Source organism: Ceratotherium simum, chromosome 1 (genome assembly GCF_057802395.1).
Source record: "Ceratotherium simum simum isolate JZ-2026a chromosome 1, ASM5780239v1, whole genome shotgun sequence".
In the NCBI taxonomy this organism is placed as follows: Eukaryota; Metazoa; Chordata; class Mammalia; order Perissodactyla; family Rhinocerotidae; genus Ceratotherium; species Ceratotherium simum.
In genome coordinates this window covers 85,162,310-85,178,664 of record NC_141900.1, presented here as the reverse complement: position 1 = coordinate 85,178,664, position 16,355 = coordinate 85,162,310, and the positions used below count along the sequence as shown (strand labels likewise).

General features: G+C 45.2%; 2 protein-coding genes and 1 non-coding gene across 4 annotated transcripts in view; 1 reads left to right on the top strand and 2 right to left on the bottom strand.

Annotated features, from left to right (window-relative positions):
- Window positions 1-2,688: 2,688 nt before the first annotated feature.
- TRNAP-AGG (transfer RNA proline (anticodon AGG)) lies at window positions 2,689-2,760 on the bottom strand. Its single transcript has one exon. It is a non-coding gene; the product is annotated as a tRNA-Pro (tRNA).
- A 6,178-nt stretch (window positions 2,761-8,938) lies between these two features.
- Window positions 8,939-12,184, top strand: OPN1SW (opsin 1, short wave sensitive). Its single transcript, XM_004418710.2, has 5 exons — window positions 8,939-9,296; window positions 9,601-9,769; window positions 10,121-10,286; window positions 10,705-10,944; window positions 11,949-12,184. The coding sequence occupies exons 1-5, from the start codon at window positions 8,939-8,941 to the stop codon at window positions 12,060-12,062; spliced, it is 1,047 nt and encodes a 348-aa protein (XP_004418767.1). The 3' UTR covers window positions 12,063-12,184.
- A 1,272-nt stretch (window positions 12,185-13,456) lies between these two features.
- Window positions 13,457-16,355, bottom strand: part of CALU (calumenin) — a 29,496-nt gene continuing 26,597 nt past the window's right edge. For both annotated transcript variants that reach the window (XM_004418713.2, XM_004418714.2), the window contains exon 7: window positions 13,457-15,848. In XM_004418713.2, coding sequence (XP_004418770.1) covers window positions 15,744-15,848 — 105 coding nt within the window. In that variant the 3' untranslated portion in view covers window positions 13,457-15,743. The remainder of the gene's footprint in view (window positions 15,849-16,355) is intronic.

Sequence of the window (16,355 nt, the reverse complement as noted above, 5' to 3'; positions counted from 1 at the left end):
AGTGGACAGTGCTGTGCATGCCTCCTTGGCATATATGTAAGCACTTCTCTAAGGTAGACACATGGAATGGAATTTCTGGGTCATAGAACATGTGCATCCTAAACTTTACTAGTTATTGCCAAATTGCTCTATAAGGCAATTGCAAAAGCAAATTGGACCAATTTGCACTCTGCTAACAGTAGCTTTCAATGCTTGTTTAGATTCACTAACATGTTTCTGGATTTCTCTGCTCACCCTTCCTTCTTGCAGGCTACTCCTTTCTTCTTATTTCAGTTTCCTTCTTATGAAGTATCCTTTGGTGGCATTTAAGTGAAAGTCTTTGAGTGGTAAATATTCTCAGTCTTTGTCTTAAAATGTCTTTATTTCACACCATTTAAATGAAAATTTATTGGGGATAGAATTTTAGAGTGACAGTTTTCTCTTGGCCGTTGGAAGATATTCTATTTTTTCTATAATCTTTTGTTGCTAATAAGAAGTCAGCTGCCAATATAATTGTTATCTTTGTAGGCAAACAGGCTTTTTTTTTCCTGGTTGCTTTTAAGATTTTTCTCTTTCTCTTCAGTATTCTGCAGTTTTACCACAATGTATTTATAAGCTCAGGACTCTTCAACCTGAGGACTGTGTCTTTCTTCCATTTTGGAAAACTCTCAACCATTATCTACTGGAATATTACATTTCCCCCATTCTCTCTGTCTCTTTTAGGAACCCCTATTATATATATGTTGTGATAGGCTGTCTCCTTCTTTCCCTCACATCTTTTAACTATTCTATCATATTTTCTATCTCATATTTTCCCCTTTCCCCCCATATTGTGAATGATTTCATCAGCTCTATCTTCCAATTCACTAATTCTCTTTTCAGCTGGGTCTAGTTTACTGTTTAATGCATCATTGAGTCTTTAATTTCAGTGGTATGTCTTTCATTTCCTAATGTTTTATTTGTTTTTTTCCCCCTCAATAAGCTTCTTTTTTTCATAGTGCAATATTTTCATTATGGTTTATTTTCTTGTCTTTAATCTTTAATACTTTTAGATATGCTTATTACATAGTATTTTTCATGTTGTTCTGTTATGCAGTTATTGGAGTGTTAATTCTTCTGTTTATTGTGTCTGCTGACTTTACCCTATAGTGGATTGCTTCCTTGTCTAGTTTATAGTATTTTATTGTGAGCTCTTCTTCAGCAGGTGTTTTTGTTTGTGTGTGTGTGTTTTTAGTGAGAGTCCCACAGAGCCCTGGGTTATGAAAACATTCTCACAGAGCTCTTTCTTGCTTCTGCAGGGCTGTGTCACATTCCTAGGAATTTCAAGGGTCCTAAACCAGCTCTATATTTAACTTCTCTGCTTGAGGATGCAGCATTATGCAGACAACATAAGTCCAGATGCAATACAAGCATTTGCTTAGGCTTGGGACTTCAATTTCTCAGGGTTGACTTGTATTTCTATCTCTTTTCTCTGCCTCCTTGGACTGGTATGTGTTGTTTTTAGTCTTTTTTCCATGGACTAGGTAGATCTTTGATATTCTGAGCTTTATGCAGGGTATTCAGTCCCAGGTCCTTGTCTCTAGTGGGCTGAAGCCACATATCCTATAACTGGAAGCATTAAAACACAGTTCCAGGGCTGGCCGGGTGGCGTTGTGGTTAAGTTTGTGCACTCCTCTTTGGCAGCCTGGGATTTGTGGGTTTGGATTCCAGGTGAGGACCTACACACTGCTTGTCAAGCCGTGCTGTGGCAGTGACCAACATACAAAATAGAGGAAGATTGGCACAGATGTTAGCTCAGGGACAATCTTACTTACCAAAGAAAAAAAAAAAAACAAGCCACAGCCACAGGTCTCTGGGCATATATCTATGTCTGAAACCCACCATGGACCACTGTGACAGCCTCCTCTTCCTTTTTCTTTGGCTTTGTATTCCTTCCTCAATTCTGATATCTGGGAATTTCCCTTTTTAAAATAAATTTTTGCAATTGTCGATATTTTAATTTTTAAATTCTATTTTATGCAACACTTCTGTGTGTGTTTTAGGGGGTGCTGGGTGAGGAGATAACTACATTAGTTCAGTCTGTCACGTTGCCGGAAGTTCCCTTCTAGATTCTATCTTTAGTATTATTCCTAACGATCCCTATGTCTGTAAGCTGCATTATAGTTTGCAGAGGGCTTTCACATACAGTTTCTGATTTAATCTTCCCAGCAACTCTGAGACATAATATTACTGTTCCCATTTTACCAAGAGGAAAACTGCGACTCAGAATTATAACTTTAATCCTGGCTTTTGGGCTTTGAATCCAGTGCATTTCATAGCTTGGGTTTTACATGGAGAGCTTGCCTTTTCTTGACCTCCAGCTCAGGCCCACCCCACAAATTGTCCTGGTCTCTTGCTCTTTTTCTGAGGCCCTCTAGAGGCTGTCTTTCTGCCTAACAACATACAACCCTTTGACTTTAATCTTTAATCTTCTCGGGTTCAACTCCTGATGCTCTGCCAGTCCCCTCCTGCTCAGTTTAGCCTCAGTGGAAATAATGGAGTATATACAGGCCACAGGCTATGGGGAGACTGATTGGCAGCTTGTCCTCAGAGTCCTTTCTTTACTCACCACTAGGCCATCTCTTTGCTTCTATTCTAGAAAGGGCAGTCAGTCTATATGCGTGTGGCAGTGAACTGAAAAAAAAAAAAAAAAAAAATCCAGGAAAAGAAGGGCTCGTCCGGGATTTGAACCCAGGACCTCTCGCACCCTAAGCAAGAATCATACCCCTAGACCAACGAGCCACTGGTGGGTACCTCTGGCCAGATGTGCCTTCCCTGCCACATCGGCAGCAGCTGCAGTTTGCAGTTTTGAAAGGCGGCCTCACTTCTCCTTCCAGGCTGGCTCCCAGCCCAGGCCGGCTGCATTCCAGCAGGCTTAGCCCCTTGGCTCTCTCCTGCTCCTCCCAGGCCCGCTGCAGAGCCACACAGATGCCCCAGTGCTCCAGGCAGGGCCCCTTCTTTCCCGTGGCCAGCCAGCTCTCCCCCAGGGCTGCCAAGCGGAGTTCGTGAGGGTGCCGCTGGGGAAGGACAGAGAAGGAGCCAGGCTCCAGCCACCTCCACTTCCAGGGGAACTCTTGGTTGAGGGAGCCTGTCTAGCATCTCCTGCATCCAGTGAAGAACCACTCTTCTTTCTTACCTCATGATCAGACCACTAGAAAAAAGTCCTTCAAGCCCATCAGCCTCCTAGGTGAGGACCCAGAAGGCTGTCCCAGATCACCCATGACTAGGCAACATTTGCTAAATTACTCAGTTTCTTCATCTGTCAGTTGGGGGAGTAACACCTGTCCTGTCTGCCTTATAGTGTAATTTGAAGATCAGGTGAGACAATGTCCGAGAAAGCACTCTGCAAACTGTAAAGTGCCGTACAAAGGAAAGAGGTTATTATGATGGCAACATGAGGGAAGGGGAAAATACACAATAGGAAAGCTGCCACTGAATGCTTCCTATGGGCTGGGCATGTGTTCTGTGCTTTACAGATCTTATTGGACCTCATAACAACCTTGTGAGGTAGCTGTTATCATTGTAAGAAAAAGAAATTTGCCTAAATTCAGCTTATAAGAGGCACATTTATCTGAATCCAAAGCCTGTTTTAAATGCAGTGCACACTGCTACTTAGACTTTCTAGAAAAGCAGAGATGGGAATACATCCTGTACATACCCATACTCCCTTGCTCACCCCAGCCAGCCCTGCTGTCCTGCCCAGGGAGCTGCTGGGACAAAACTGCCGACAGGCTGAGGGTGGCCTGGGTGGAGGTCCTTGGGGCTGGAATTTCCCAAATGAGCATGAGAGGGGAGGTTGAGCCTCAGAAACTGGGACTTTGTTGGAGACCCCTGTGGGCTCGGCCAGACTCCCTTTTGTGCTTCCACTGCACCACATCCATCACCCTGGGGACCCTTGCTTGCTTACAGGGGGACTGCCCTCTGTAAGGCTGGGAGCCCAAATAAGACAGTGGCGCCAGAAGCCTGTCTTATTTGGGTCCTGCCCTGTGTCCAGCACTTGGCAATCCTGCTGACAATGCAAAAGATTTCCAAGCATTTCTATGTGCTGGGCCTTGTGTAAGCACTTTACCAGATTAATCTCATTTCATCCTCACAGCATAACTGTTGTTGTAGACATCGCTTAGCAAATGTTTGTGGAGTGAATGAATGAATGAATGAGTGAAAGAAAGTCAGGAGCGTGCACAAAACATCACTGTGGCAACAGATATTCAGGTGAATCCTCATCAGTTGGCTGCAAGTAGAAACACAAGCTTGCAGAAACCCTCCCACCCTCCATCCTTGTAAGCAGGCTTCCTAATGAACCATCCCTCTCTTGGACAGGAAGGAAGAATGGCCCTCACTTTACAGAATGGATTGGCCAGCATTCCTTTGTACCCAGGGGATGAAGTTTTATTATCTCCATCTAGGAGTGTCTGGGCCAGACAGCTGGCTCTGCTAACTAATCATGGCCAGAGAGAAAGGCAACAGCTCATCTAGTCTAAAACCAAAGAGACTTTTTTGGGTAGCTGTTCCCCAGCTTTAAAGTGGCTTATAAATAAAAGCACATTCGGCGCGTCATTGCATTACCTCAGCACACATTCCCTAAATTGTTCCTCTTGGTGGGTGTGCCGGGGAGTGAGGTTGCTCCACGCTAGGGCTCAAGGGGGACTTTGCTGAGAATGTTTCAGAACTGAGACAGCGGGTGGGCCCCACCCAGTGCTTCTCTCTGGGGGTCCTGTTGGAATCTGAGGCAGCATCATCCTTCTTTGTGTGGCCTGTCTGGAGCAGTGTCTTGCCCACTAAATACCAGTAATCCCTCCTCCCCTGTTGTGGCAGCCATATAACTGCCCCACACAATTCCAAATGCCTCCAGGATGGTGGGGTCCCGGGGCAGGAGTGCTGCCATGGTGGAAATCCATTGGCACCTACTAAGCATTTTTTTCCAGGGTAAAATTACTGTGGCCTTGCTCCAGGCAGTAGGACTTTAGGCCCTCAATGACTCATTTGTCTGTGTTTAAAAAGCCACAGATGGAATTCTCTGGGGAGAATTGTGGCTCTACCTCTGGGACCTTCCTCCATTTCTTCCCAGGCATGAGGATGGTTTTAGTCAGGCAAATCCTCGGATGACTCCTTCTTTTCACAAGAACATGTTGACCTTTTTCTTATCTCATCACTTGTCTGGAGAGCCTTACGGTCAGTATTTAACAGACAACATTGTCACAACACATCATCTCAAGCTCACTGTCACCTCCTACAACAAAAACACAGCAACAAGCAAACACCGGTTGCCTCTGGAAAGGGGAACTGGGTGGCTGGCTGGGAAACTTATTTTTCACTGTATATTCATTTGTACTTTTTGAATTTTTTGTATGTGAGCCCTGGGCATATATATAATCCACTCAAAAACGGAAGTTAAATTATAAAAAAACTAAGCAGAGAGAAGCAACGATTGCAGAGGATAGAGAGAAATGCATTTCCAGCCTCCAGAGAGCTGAAGTGTCCTCTGGATTGAGCAGCCCAGCAGAGCTGGTAGTGGCCCCCATCCTAACGATTCTGGTTTACGTCCAGTTCTAAACTGTGCTTTATGTCGAGTCCACATGAGGGTAATACTCAGTAGTAGACTCAATCCTGTGAAACTGGTGGTTGTGTCTACTCAGGAATGTTGTTGAGGACATTGTTTATAATATCACACTAATGTCTCCTTTGTGAAGTCCCTGGGGAGGCATTATTGTCTGTCATAATGCCAAGAACAGTTGGCTTTTGTTTACTTTCTGGACACTGAATTATGTAAATGAGTAGTTGCTGGAAGGCACGAATGTGTGGTCCATCAGTTGCAAGCTCACGGGGTGGTCATATTTCAATTTCATTCCTGTCTGTTGAACTCCCCTCTGCTGTTTCTCTTTCTTCTTTTGCTCCTACATTTGATTCCTGATTTCTTGTGTCCCATATATTCCTGCAAGCCTCCCTTAAACTATTTCTGGAAGAGGTGGGAGTATAAATGAACGCACTATGGAAGAGAATAGGAAAAAATAAACTCTGGAACTATTCAGAAAATATCCTCTTTTTCTAGGACTTTCCTTTTTTCTGGTCACTTAGAACAATTGGAAAAAACAAATTTTCTCTTTACTGTTTTCCATTCAGTTCTGGGAGTTTATAAGTCTAAATCTAAATCAATGGTTCTCAACCAGAGGGGAGGGAAGCAGGGGGCGATTTTCCTCTCAGGAGACATTTGTATCTGGAGACATTTTTGGTTATTGTAACTAGGGTAGTGGTGGTGCTGTTGGCATCTGGCTGGTAGAAGCCAGAGATGCTGTTAAACATCTTATAATGCACAAGACAGCCCCCAACAAAGAATTGTCTGATCCAATATGTCAATAGTGCTGAGGTTGAGAAATCCTGATCTAAATATACCTAACATGATCTTCTGTAAAGCCTTAGTGTATTATCATGTTCCTAAATTAATGAAGTGACTTTAAACCTGAAAAGGGCACTATATATAAATATTAAATGTACTTAAAATGTCTCCTGTTTTTGTATCATTACCCTCCTCCTTTACCAAATGCTCCCCCCTCAAATTCTCCCCTCCCCCTACTCTATGGCTTCAATGACTCTGGAAATTTTTTGTCCTTTGCTTAGGTACCAGTGAGACTCTATGCTTGGGTAAGTTTCTTTTTGGCTTGAGCCCCCCAGGGGGCATCTGCCCCCTCTTAGCTGGGGCTGGGTTGGCCCTAGCTTGGGCCCATTGCCCCTCCCTCTGATGTGGGGTGGAGTAGGGTGGGTGGGGACTGTCTGGGAATGTGTCAGGACAGTACTGGGAGAGGCCAAAGATGTAGCCACCTGGCCTGGGTAGTGGGAGTAAGAGGGCCTGGGGTGTCTTTTACCCACATCTGTTGGGTTGGCAGTCTAAGCCCAGGGGCTGCCCTTGCAGGCTCCTGTCAGAACCATTTGTAGAGGTAGGCACCTTGGCAGAACCCTACAGACAGCTGAGGCTGACTCATTCCACTCAGCCCAGGCTAACACAAGCCACACTCCCTGCCCAGGGATAGGCACCTTACACACTGCCTTCAGGGGTGGCCTCTGGCCCTGGTCCTAAAGGCCTGCCCAGGACAAGGGATGCGCTGACTCAGGCAACCTAGCGGAAACCAAGCGGCCTTGCAATTCCTGGACCCTTAGCTGGATCTTGCCAGGAATCCTACCTGTGGGTGAGTGTCTGTATGGAATGTGTGTGTCTGTGTGTGTGTGTATGCACATGTGCATGAAAAGGTCAGCCTTTCAGAAATGGCTGACAAGTCTCCATCGAGCCTCTCTAGCTCAGGATTCAAGGGATGTAGATTTTAGTCCTAAGGTGTGGCCTTTGGGAGTTTTAAATGGAAAGCCTGAAGTGTTTGCCCAGCTCCTCTAACTTGGTGGGAATCAAACTCAAATGCTTTCTCTGCTGCAGTGGGTAGCAGCCAAAATCTCTGCTCAGCTTTCAGACTTTCAGCTCCCACCTTTGCTGTGCTCCTTGGAGATTCCTCCATGCATAGCTCAGCAGTCAGCCTAGGATTTGAGGGGAGTTTATACATAGACTTGAAGGCTTCCCCTTCTGTGGCCTCCTTCATTCCAGGAAACCCACCTTCAATTTTCAGCTGCTCTGGAGCCCCAGACCCTGTCCCCTGACTCTTCAAGCCAATAAAAGCTGGGCTTTCTGCCTGAGTTCCAGCTGCCCCTTGCCATTTAGACTGGAGAGTGCCCTCAGGAAAAAATCCATTTAAATGTAGAAGGTTCTTTTCACTCAAGGTTTAGTCCTTTCAGTTTCTGCCTGATTTGGGGTACAGTGCTTTCAAGTAGTTGTTTTTCAAATTTTGTCCAGAGTTTATCATTTTTACCTATGGGGGATTCATTTGATACAAACTACTCTGCCATTATTACTGGGCCATCCTTTCACTTTTAACTTATCTATATTTAAACAACGTCACTTTTATCTATATATTGATGGTCTACTGAGGTGGGGAAGAAGACACATCCATAAGGGCTGAAGTGTAGTGTTGACTGTAAGTGCAGGTGGAGCTTAAAGCAGAGCTGGCCATCACTGAGGTGGGCTTCACAGAAGAGGTCTTTGCGAGTTAGGCTGCGAAGGCTGGGCGGGACTTGGATGAGCAGACAGGAGGAAGACTGGCAGTTTGGGCACCGCTGAACTAAGGACAGGGACAGGCATGAACATGAGAGGGACACGGTGTGAGCAAACCAACCTCAACCTGGCTGGAGGAGGTCTGAGTAGGAAAGGTACGCTTTCTGAGGAGACTCAACACGAAGAAAAGAGGCAGCCTGCTGTGCCTTACACCTCTAGGCATTGTCACATTGCCACTGCACTGTTCCATGAAGGCTGTTTACTAAGGTGCTTCCAGGGCACCCCCCATTCTCTGCCCCTTCCTGCAGCCTGAGGCTGATTCCCACGCTGGCTGAGAGCCCAAGGTCTCTGGAGACGGTGACTCAGAGGGCACCTTCCATAAAGGGGAAGATGGGGTGTAGAAACCTATAGGAATGTAGTGGTGCCGGAAGCCAAATGGAGATGGGTGCCCTCGATAGCTCCATTCAAAAGACAAAAAAAAAAAAAAAAGTGGTGGAAGCATCTTTATTGAATACAGGTCAGCATCTCACAGGACCCAGTGAGCCAACTCCTGTTCATTCCAGCACCCAGCATTGTCCTTCCAGAATCTTTGAGCCCAATCTTTTATCCTCTGAAGAACACACAATCGGCTTTGGGGCCACAAAAGGAGGTTTAGGTGGGAGATTGGGGATCTCTAATCCCGAACTTTGTCCTTAGGAGGTTTAGGATCAGTACTGATCACTCGGAGAGTCCAAAAGTGGCTTTGGAGGAGGGGTTCTTTGGCTGGGTAGGGGAGAAGTGGTGGTGGGAGGATAATCTATAAGAGGAATCAGAGGGGGTGGGGGACATCCTATGAGCAAAATGTCAGAGGAGGAGGAGGAGTTATATCTGTTCAAGAACATCTCCTCGGTGGGGCCGTGGGATGGGCCTCAGTACCACATCGCACCTGTCTGGGCCTTTCAACTCCAGGCAGCCTTCATGGGCATTGTCTTCGTTGTAGGGATGCCACTGAATGCCGTGGTACTTGTGGCCACATTGCGCTACAAAAAGTTGCGGCAGCCACTCAACTATATTCTGGTCAATGTGTCCCTTGGGGGCTTCCTTGTCTGCATCTTCTCTGTCCTCCCCGTCTTCATTGCCAGCTGTCATGGATACTTCATCTTTGGCCGCCATGTTTGTGCTTTGGAGGGCTGCCTGGGCTCTGTAGCAGGTACTGCAGGGGAAGCGGGCTGGCAGGGAGGCAAAGGATACCGCTCCAGGATTGGAACCAGGGACCAGGCTGTTGGGTTAGAGTAGGTTGCTAAAGAGGAGTTTGGGGGAGAGGAGTTTGGTGCTCTTTTGAATACTGGGGTACAAAGTAGCCCAGCCTAGAGTTTGACCAACTGAGTCCCAAACTCTACTCCAACCATCAGTCCTACCCTGTCTCCCGTGCTTGCTTCACCCTGTCTGTAGTCTATTCCACCTGCCAGGCTGGGCAGGGCTGTCTACCCCATTACCCTCATGTTTCTCCACAGGTCTGGTAACAGGCTGGTCACTGGCCTTCCTGGCTTTTGAGCGCTACATTGTCATCTGTAAGCCCTTCGGCAACTTCCGCTTCAGCTCCAAGCATGCACTGATGGTGGTCCTGGCCACCTGGATCATTGGTATTGGCGTCTCCATCCCACCCTTCTTTGGCTGGAGCCGGTGAGAGTGCAGGGCAGTGGTGCTGACTTAGCTAGCTCAGGTTGGTGTGGGTGGAAAGAGTTGGGTATAACCTTTTAGTCTTTGACCTCTACTTTTTAAAGAACTGGTGGAGTAGGTAAGGGAAAGGGCTTTGGGAGACAAGTGCTGAAGTTTACTCTGCAGTTGGAACTGCTATAACCTCTGCTGGTGAGAGCAGAAAATCCCTGACCACACTCGTTGGGCATCCTCTGGGTTCTAAGTGGAGAACACAATCTGGGAATCTCAGCTCCCACTCCACTAATTCTTGTGGTGAGCCCTGCGGTCAGCAAGTACTTGTCTGGTGGGTAAGGGTAAGTGATTGGTCCCTTACAGGTTCGTCTCCGAGGGCCTACAGTGTTCCTGTGGCCCCGACTGGTACACCGTGGGCACCAAATATCGCAGCGAGTACTATAGCTGGTTCCTCTTCATCTTCTGCTTCATTGTGCCTCTCTCCCTCATCTGCTTCTCCTACTCTCAGCTGCTGGGGACCCTCAGAGCTGTGAGTGGCTTTTGTGAGGGTCAGGGAGGAGGGGGTCAGCATGCTCCAAGGGAGAGGTAAGAGTAGGTGAGTGTTCTAGAACATGACATCTGGAAGTGTCGATAGCCACGCAGACGGGATATCTAAAAGCAGTGAAGGAAGTAGGGGCAGAGAGAATGATGAAATGTAATGAAGAATAAGGTGGAGTAATCCCTGCTCAAATATAAGTGTCAAGAGATGCATGTGATCCTTTCCAGTGTTAGAGACCGGAGAGCCGTCTCCATCCTGCCTGTCTCAAGGAAGGAGAGCCAAGGGACTAGACCAGAAGCTGGGACAGAAGGGAGGCAACTGGAGCAGATGCTCCCTGGTAGAAAAGCGTCCAGAGCTCTGCGAGTTGAAGGCTAGGGAGGGCTTGATGTTCTCTCTGTGCTCTGCCCAGGTCGCAGCCCAGCAGCAGGAGTCAGCTACAACCCAGAAGGCTGAGCGGGAGGTGAGCCGCATGGTGGTAGTGATGGTGGGATCCTTTTGTCTCTGTTATGTGCCCTATGCTGCTCTGGCCATGTACATGGTCAACAACCATAACCACGGGCTGGACTTACGGTTTGTCACCATTCCTGCCTTCTTCTCCAAGAGTTCTTGTGTCTACAATCCCATCATCTACTGCTTCATGAATAAGCAGGTAAAGCTCTCTATTTACACTCCTGAGACCCTAGTCCATAAGACCTGGTTCTTCTCACCATTGACTTTTAACCTTGGACTCTACTGAAAGGGTTCCTAGGGGTGAACAATGAAAACCATAGAAACCCTTAGTAGGCTGGGAAGCCCTTGGTAAGCACAGGAAGGAAGGTGTAATCATCAAGACAAGATAATGGAACCCAGGGAAGATGGAACTTGAACCATAAAAATCAAGTTGCTCCCAAGGGCAGGATGAGAAGTGAAGTGTTCCACTTTGTTAAAAAACCGACAGATCTATAGTTCCCCTAAATTTCTAGTCCTTCTATTTCACGAGTTCTTATTCCTTTCCCTTCCAACTTCTAGCCAGAAGGAGCATATGTGAAGCACAGCAATTGCAACACATGCATAAGTCTCTAAAACAGCTTATCATCTGAAGGTACCAGGTGGCCTCCTATCCCAAATCCTGAGTCTCAGCTAATAAAAACTGCAAACTCAGATGAATCTAGGAGAGTTCCTGTCTTGTAGGGCAAACACCCTGCTTTGAGAAATATTAATAGTTATTTTGTTTCCTCGATCCCAGAGATGGATTCAAAACTAGTGTGAAACCTCCTGGATGGAAACAGAATTGGCAGTCCTTTCCCAATTGGGAGCACCTTCTAGTAACAGTGGGGTGGGTGGGCAGGCCTACTCTGGGGCTGCTTTTGACAGTGCTCTTATTAGGCACACTGGTTTGTGAGGTTTCCCAACAGTGAGGCCTCCGAGTTAGCCAGAATGTGTAGGGACTATTATTGTAGACCCAGGAGTAGCAGGTAGTCCTAGACTGGAATCGAGCTACCTCTCAGGATTGGGAAGATTTATTCAAAGCCACCTGAGGAGATCCTGGGTATAAGCACTGTTTGAGGCTTTGGGGATACAAAGAATGAGATCTTTTTTCCCACATGTCCCGATGTTATTTCCTCTGTACCGTCTGCCAAGGGGGCTATCTCCAATTCTGCCCTTTCCCTCCAGTTCCGGGCTTGCATCATGGAGATGGTGTGTGGGAAGTCCATGACAGATGAGTCTGACACCTCCCAGAAAACAGAAGTTTCTACTGTCTCTTCTAGCCAAGTTGACCCCAACTAAAGAGCCGTATTGGCCTATTTGCAGCAACTAGGATTTTATATTTAAGGAAATTTCTACTTTCTTGGTCAAAAACCAAACTACTAACAACACAGAACACAGATGGAAAGGAGAGTGATGGAATTTGGGGGGTCAATTTTCCATTTTCCTATTATTCCCTTTCTACCTACAAAGCTACTGTTCCAGCTGGGTTGACTTCAGAACACCCCAAAGGCCACTGCAACAATCATCAGTTTGTACACCTAAGTGGAACCATTCACAGCACTTGGAGAACTGATTTCTACACACAAGGCGACTATAAAGGAGAACAGCTAATTTTTTAGTGTATGGATGACAATTTTTTTCCTTTTTAGTAACTTTTTTTTTCCTACTGGGGATCTGTTTTGAGATGATATATTCTGAATTAGGACAAACTTAAGAACACACCTTAGAAATGGGAGAGACAAAGGAAAAAAAAAATAAAACCTTCAGTAGGCCCCAAATATGAGTTTGACAGAACTTCTATCCCTGCCAATAGTCGCTGTACTTTTGGGAGGGACAGCCATGTCCATAAGCCCCTGAGCCAGTGTGAATTATTCCAGGTGCTTCCTCTCCCTCTCCTCTGCTATTTGGCTAAACCTATGTATCTGTCTTAGGCTGTGAAGCTCCTAAAGTTAATACTTTAATTCCCTTCATGTTCTCAAAATGAATTTGTACATCTTAATACCGTTTACAAACTATAGCAAAGGGTTCAAAAAACTGTTTTACCTTACACTTTATACTACCCCTCTCTGCCGCCTGAAAAAGAAGAGCCTTTTTGAAATAAAAATCAAGATAAATGTTGTGTGTACATTCAGGAATGGCTTGTGTTCGGTATCAGATAATTATGTAATGAGCAGCTGGGTTCCTCTCCAGTCAGATGGCCCAAGGGAAGCAGAGAAGGGTTACAGCTGTAGCGAGAAGGACGCTTGAGATTTCAGAAATAGGAAGAAGGAACCAATTTGGGAGAAGGCAGTCAAGTAACTTCTCTGGGTTGGGAAGGGGGCATGGTAAACCTTCTAAGAGAGCTCCTTTTCTGTGACATTTTATAGCACCCATAATTCTAAGCAAGAGTTCCATTTCTTTCTTTTTTTTTTTGGTGAGGAAGATTAGCCCTGAGCTAACATCTGTTGCCAATTCTCCTCTTTTCGCTGAGGAAGACTGGCCCTGGACTAACATCCGTGCCCATTTTCCTCTATTTTACATGTGGGATGCCTGCCACAGCATGGCTTGATAAGCAGCATGTAGGTCCATGCCCAGGATCCAAACATGAGAACCCCAGGCTGCCAAAGTGGAGTGCACGAACTTAACCACTGCCCCACCGGGCCAGCCCCAAGAGTTCCATTTCTTAAAAGAATAAAGGACATCCATACCCACAATGAATGTAAACAGTTTTATTTAGAAACAGATAGGTACCTGTTTGCATTACAGAATATAAAACTTGGTTTACACTCTATAAAAAATAACCAGTATCCAAATTCACGAGAGCTAGCATTCACAGAACACACAATGTGGGTGTGCAGGTACTGTTCACCAGCCTCAAGCTTGATTTAAACCAAAAAGATAATCCAGGGGGATCCTTACAGATTAGAGTACAATGCTTGCTGCTTAGCACCCAGTATCCAGAAGTTGCCATCTCAGCACATGAAGGTTTGCTTTCTAAGTGCGTGACTTTCACATAAGGCCTGGGTTCTCTGCACCTGGTGAGCTGTGAGGCTCTCCTGCCACACAGCTCATGATGTGCCCTCTCTAACTAAGCCAGGGTTGGTGGCATCATTAATTATCTCCGGTCTTCTTAACAATAAAAATGGGGAATCTGGAGGGCAGAGAATTTCCATTCTCCTATATGGGGGTTAAACTTAAGGAGTTTATCCACTCTGAAGAGGTCAATGCAAAAGCTGGGATGAAGTTACGTGACGTGGCTTTTTACCAGGCCAAGCAGCCCACCTCAACACGATCGTGGAAGACCAAAGGATTCACCTAGGTTCAGATTATAATAATCACCCAGCACCACCTGAATGTATTATCCAGAAAGATATATGAAATAATACAGGTTAGATATACATATATTTATCTTAGTAACCTGAGGGCTAAAGACTTGGAATACAATAATTCTTCTCAAAAGAGGTCCATCTGTAAGAAAGGGACCAAAAAAGATAGTTTGTGTTATGTAAAATATGGGTAAAGTGAGTTGGGAACAGAGGATGGTTTCTTCAGCTCTTTCTACAGCCCTCTCTTTGAAAAAGACTGGCAATCTGTGGATCCATGATAAACTTTTCTTTTGGCAGTGGGGAGAGGGAGACATGGGGGAATAGGGAATGACGGGTCAAAGGCAGGAAGGGTGAGCAATGGTCCTCAAACCAAAGAGCCCTCTCTGTATGCCCTCTCATCTTTGAGTCTGAGCTCAAGCTCTCCAGCTAGTAGTAAGTGGTTAGCATTCTGAGGTATGAGGATCCCTGGTAAATTCAGCAGCACATGGTTTTTGGAAACCAGCCCACAAGATAAGAACACTGCAACCAAGCTCCTAACTAATACTGCTATCTAACCACTGTCCGAAAGAGAAAGGGAAGAAAAAAATCCCCATTACATTGGGAGGTTCTAAGTTGTCATATAAGGTGGTCCAAATAATCTTCTCTTTATCTTAGGATTTCTTAAAAGAATCCTCATTCAGTGATCATTTCTCTCGTTAAAGGCACTTTCAGTGACATGATTGGAAAGGAGTACACTTTAACTGCAGTGAAAGCAAGATCAGTTCCTCAGAACACCTGGGGAAATAGGAGCCAAATGGGGCACTTACAGTGATTCAATAGGCAAGACAGTCTTGAGCACTGCAACAGATGCATACCCAGAAAAAGTGTGTGCCCTGAAAATACTTATATTTTTCCTTCAGTTTTCCAGTTGTTTATAGCTCTGTAAAGAGATCACACTCATGATTTGATTGATTTTCAAGACACTGGCCCTAACTGTTCCCACCACAGCTGTGCTTAACAAAATTAGCAAACAGCTAGTCCTATGGGGAAGAAAAAAAAAGAATGAATGAAATCAAGTTGAGCCAAGTTTTCTTACAGCACAGGGATCTGTCCTTGCCCAGATAATGCCAGGATCAGTTGGTGAACCTGTAGCAACTGAATGGAATATACGGCCCCTACTACTGAGGAAATATACTTTTCAGTAGGTGAGATTAAATGTTCTCTCTCTAAATTAAATTGTGGGGTATATTTTTTCCCTTTTCTCTCTCCTGAGCATTTCTTATTGATCTCAGGCTTAAAAAATTAGTTAAGTTGGAATTACAAAAATTATATGGTAAGGGTTGAGAAAGAGTGAAGGGCTGAAGTCTGCCTACAAGTGTGAGTTGAAGATCTTGATCCTTCATATCATACTCCCAACCAGAGAACAAATACAAAAATAAACACACCGTGTTATACATAATACAAAGTGTAAATCTACAAACACAAGTGTACTAATTAGAGTTGTTTCTCAGAAGCACGATTTCTCTCCAGTCCCTCAGAGAGGAGGAGGAATGGGGACGGGATGGTTTTCGTTACGCCTTATCATGTCTTAAAAAGTTTGTAATAACAGTCTCAGTAGCGCAAACAATTTCATGTGAAACCAGAAGCTGTAAAAATAAATTACTTTTGAAGAAATGTGGATTCCTCTATCTGCAGCTCAGAATTCATCATGTCGTACTAAAGCCTCACCAAAATCTGTGGCCTGGCTGCCCACAAATAAATCATACTTGTCAACAATCTCCTCCTTGGTAAGCTTGCCATCCTGAAATTAGAAAGAATAGAGAATTCAGGCAAAGTATATTTCCCATTCCTAATTTAGAAACACTGCTACAGAATACGGGTTAGTCAAGATTTGAGATTCTAATTCCCACTAAATTAAATGTGAACTCAACCCTCACCCCCGCCCTACCCATACACATAGAGGGAAGAAAATAGCCATTAACATGTTTTTCTTATCAAGCAAGTTAAAAGTGGAAGGATGGAAATAATATAGTTCAATAACTCAATGCTAGAGACATGGGTTTGTTTCTTGAGAAGAAAATGTTCTCTTTTGAGCAAAATGTGGGACATCTCCTAGGTATGGGTAAGAGATAGTCAAGAAGAACTGGGTAAAATACTTCAACGTGAATGAGGTCACTGCCTAACAGGAACAATGACATCTGCTAATATCAAGCACAGTCCTTACCTCCACCATGCCCTAGCCACCAATCAGATTCCAGACACAACTCCAAATGAAGGCTCAGACACTCATCTCAAAAATTATGTAGGC

Bases quoted from the DNA above. Each gene is read 5' to 3' on its own strand.
- OPN1SW (XM_004418710.2), top strand. From the start codon at position 8,939: ATGAGCAAAATGTCAGAGGAGGAGGAGGAGTTATATCTGTTCAAGAAC. The intron at 9,297-9,600 runs GTACTGCAGGGG...GTTTCTCCACAG, and splicing joins CTGCCTGGGCTCTGTAGCAG to GTCTGGTAACAGGCTGGTCA. The intron at 10,287-10,704 runs GTGAGTGGCTTT...TGCTCTGCCCAG, and splicing joins TGCTGGGGACCCTCAGAGCT to GTCGCAGCCCAGCAGCAGGA.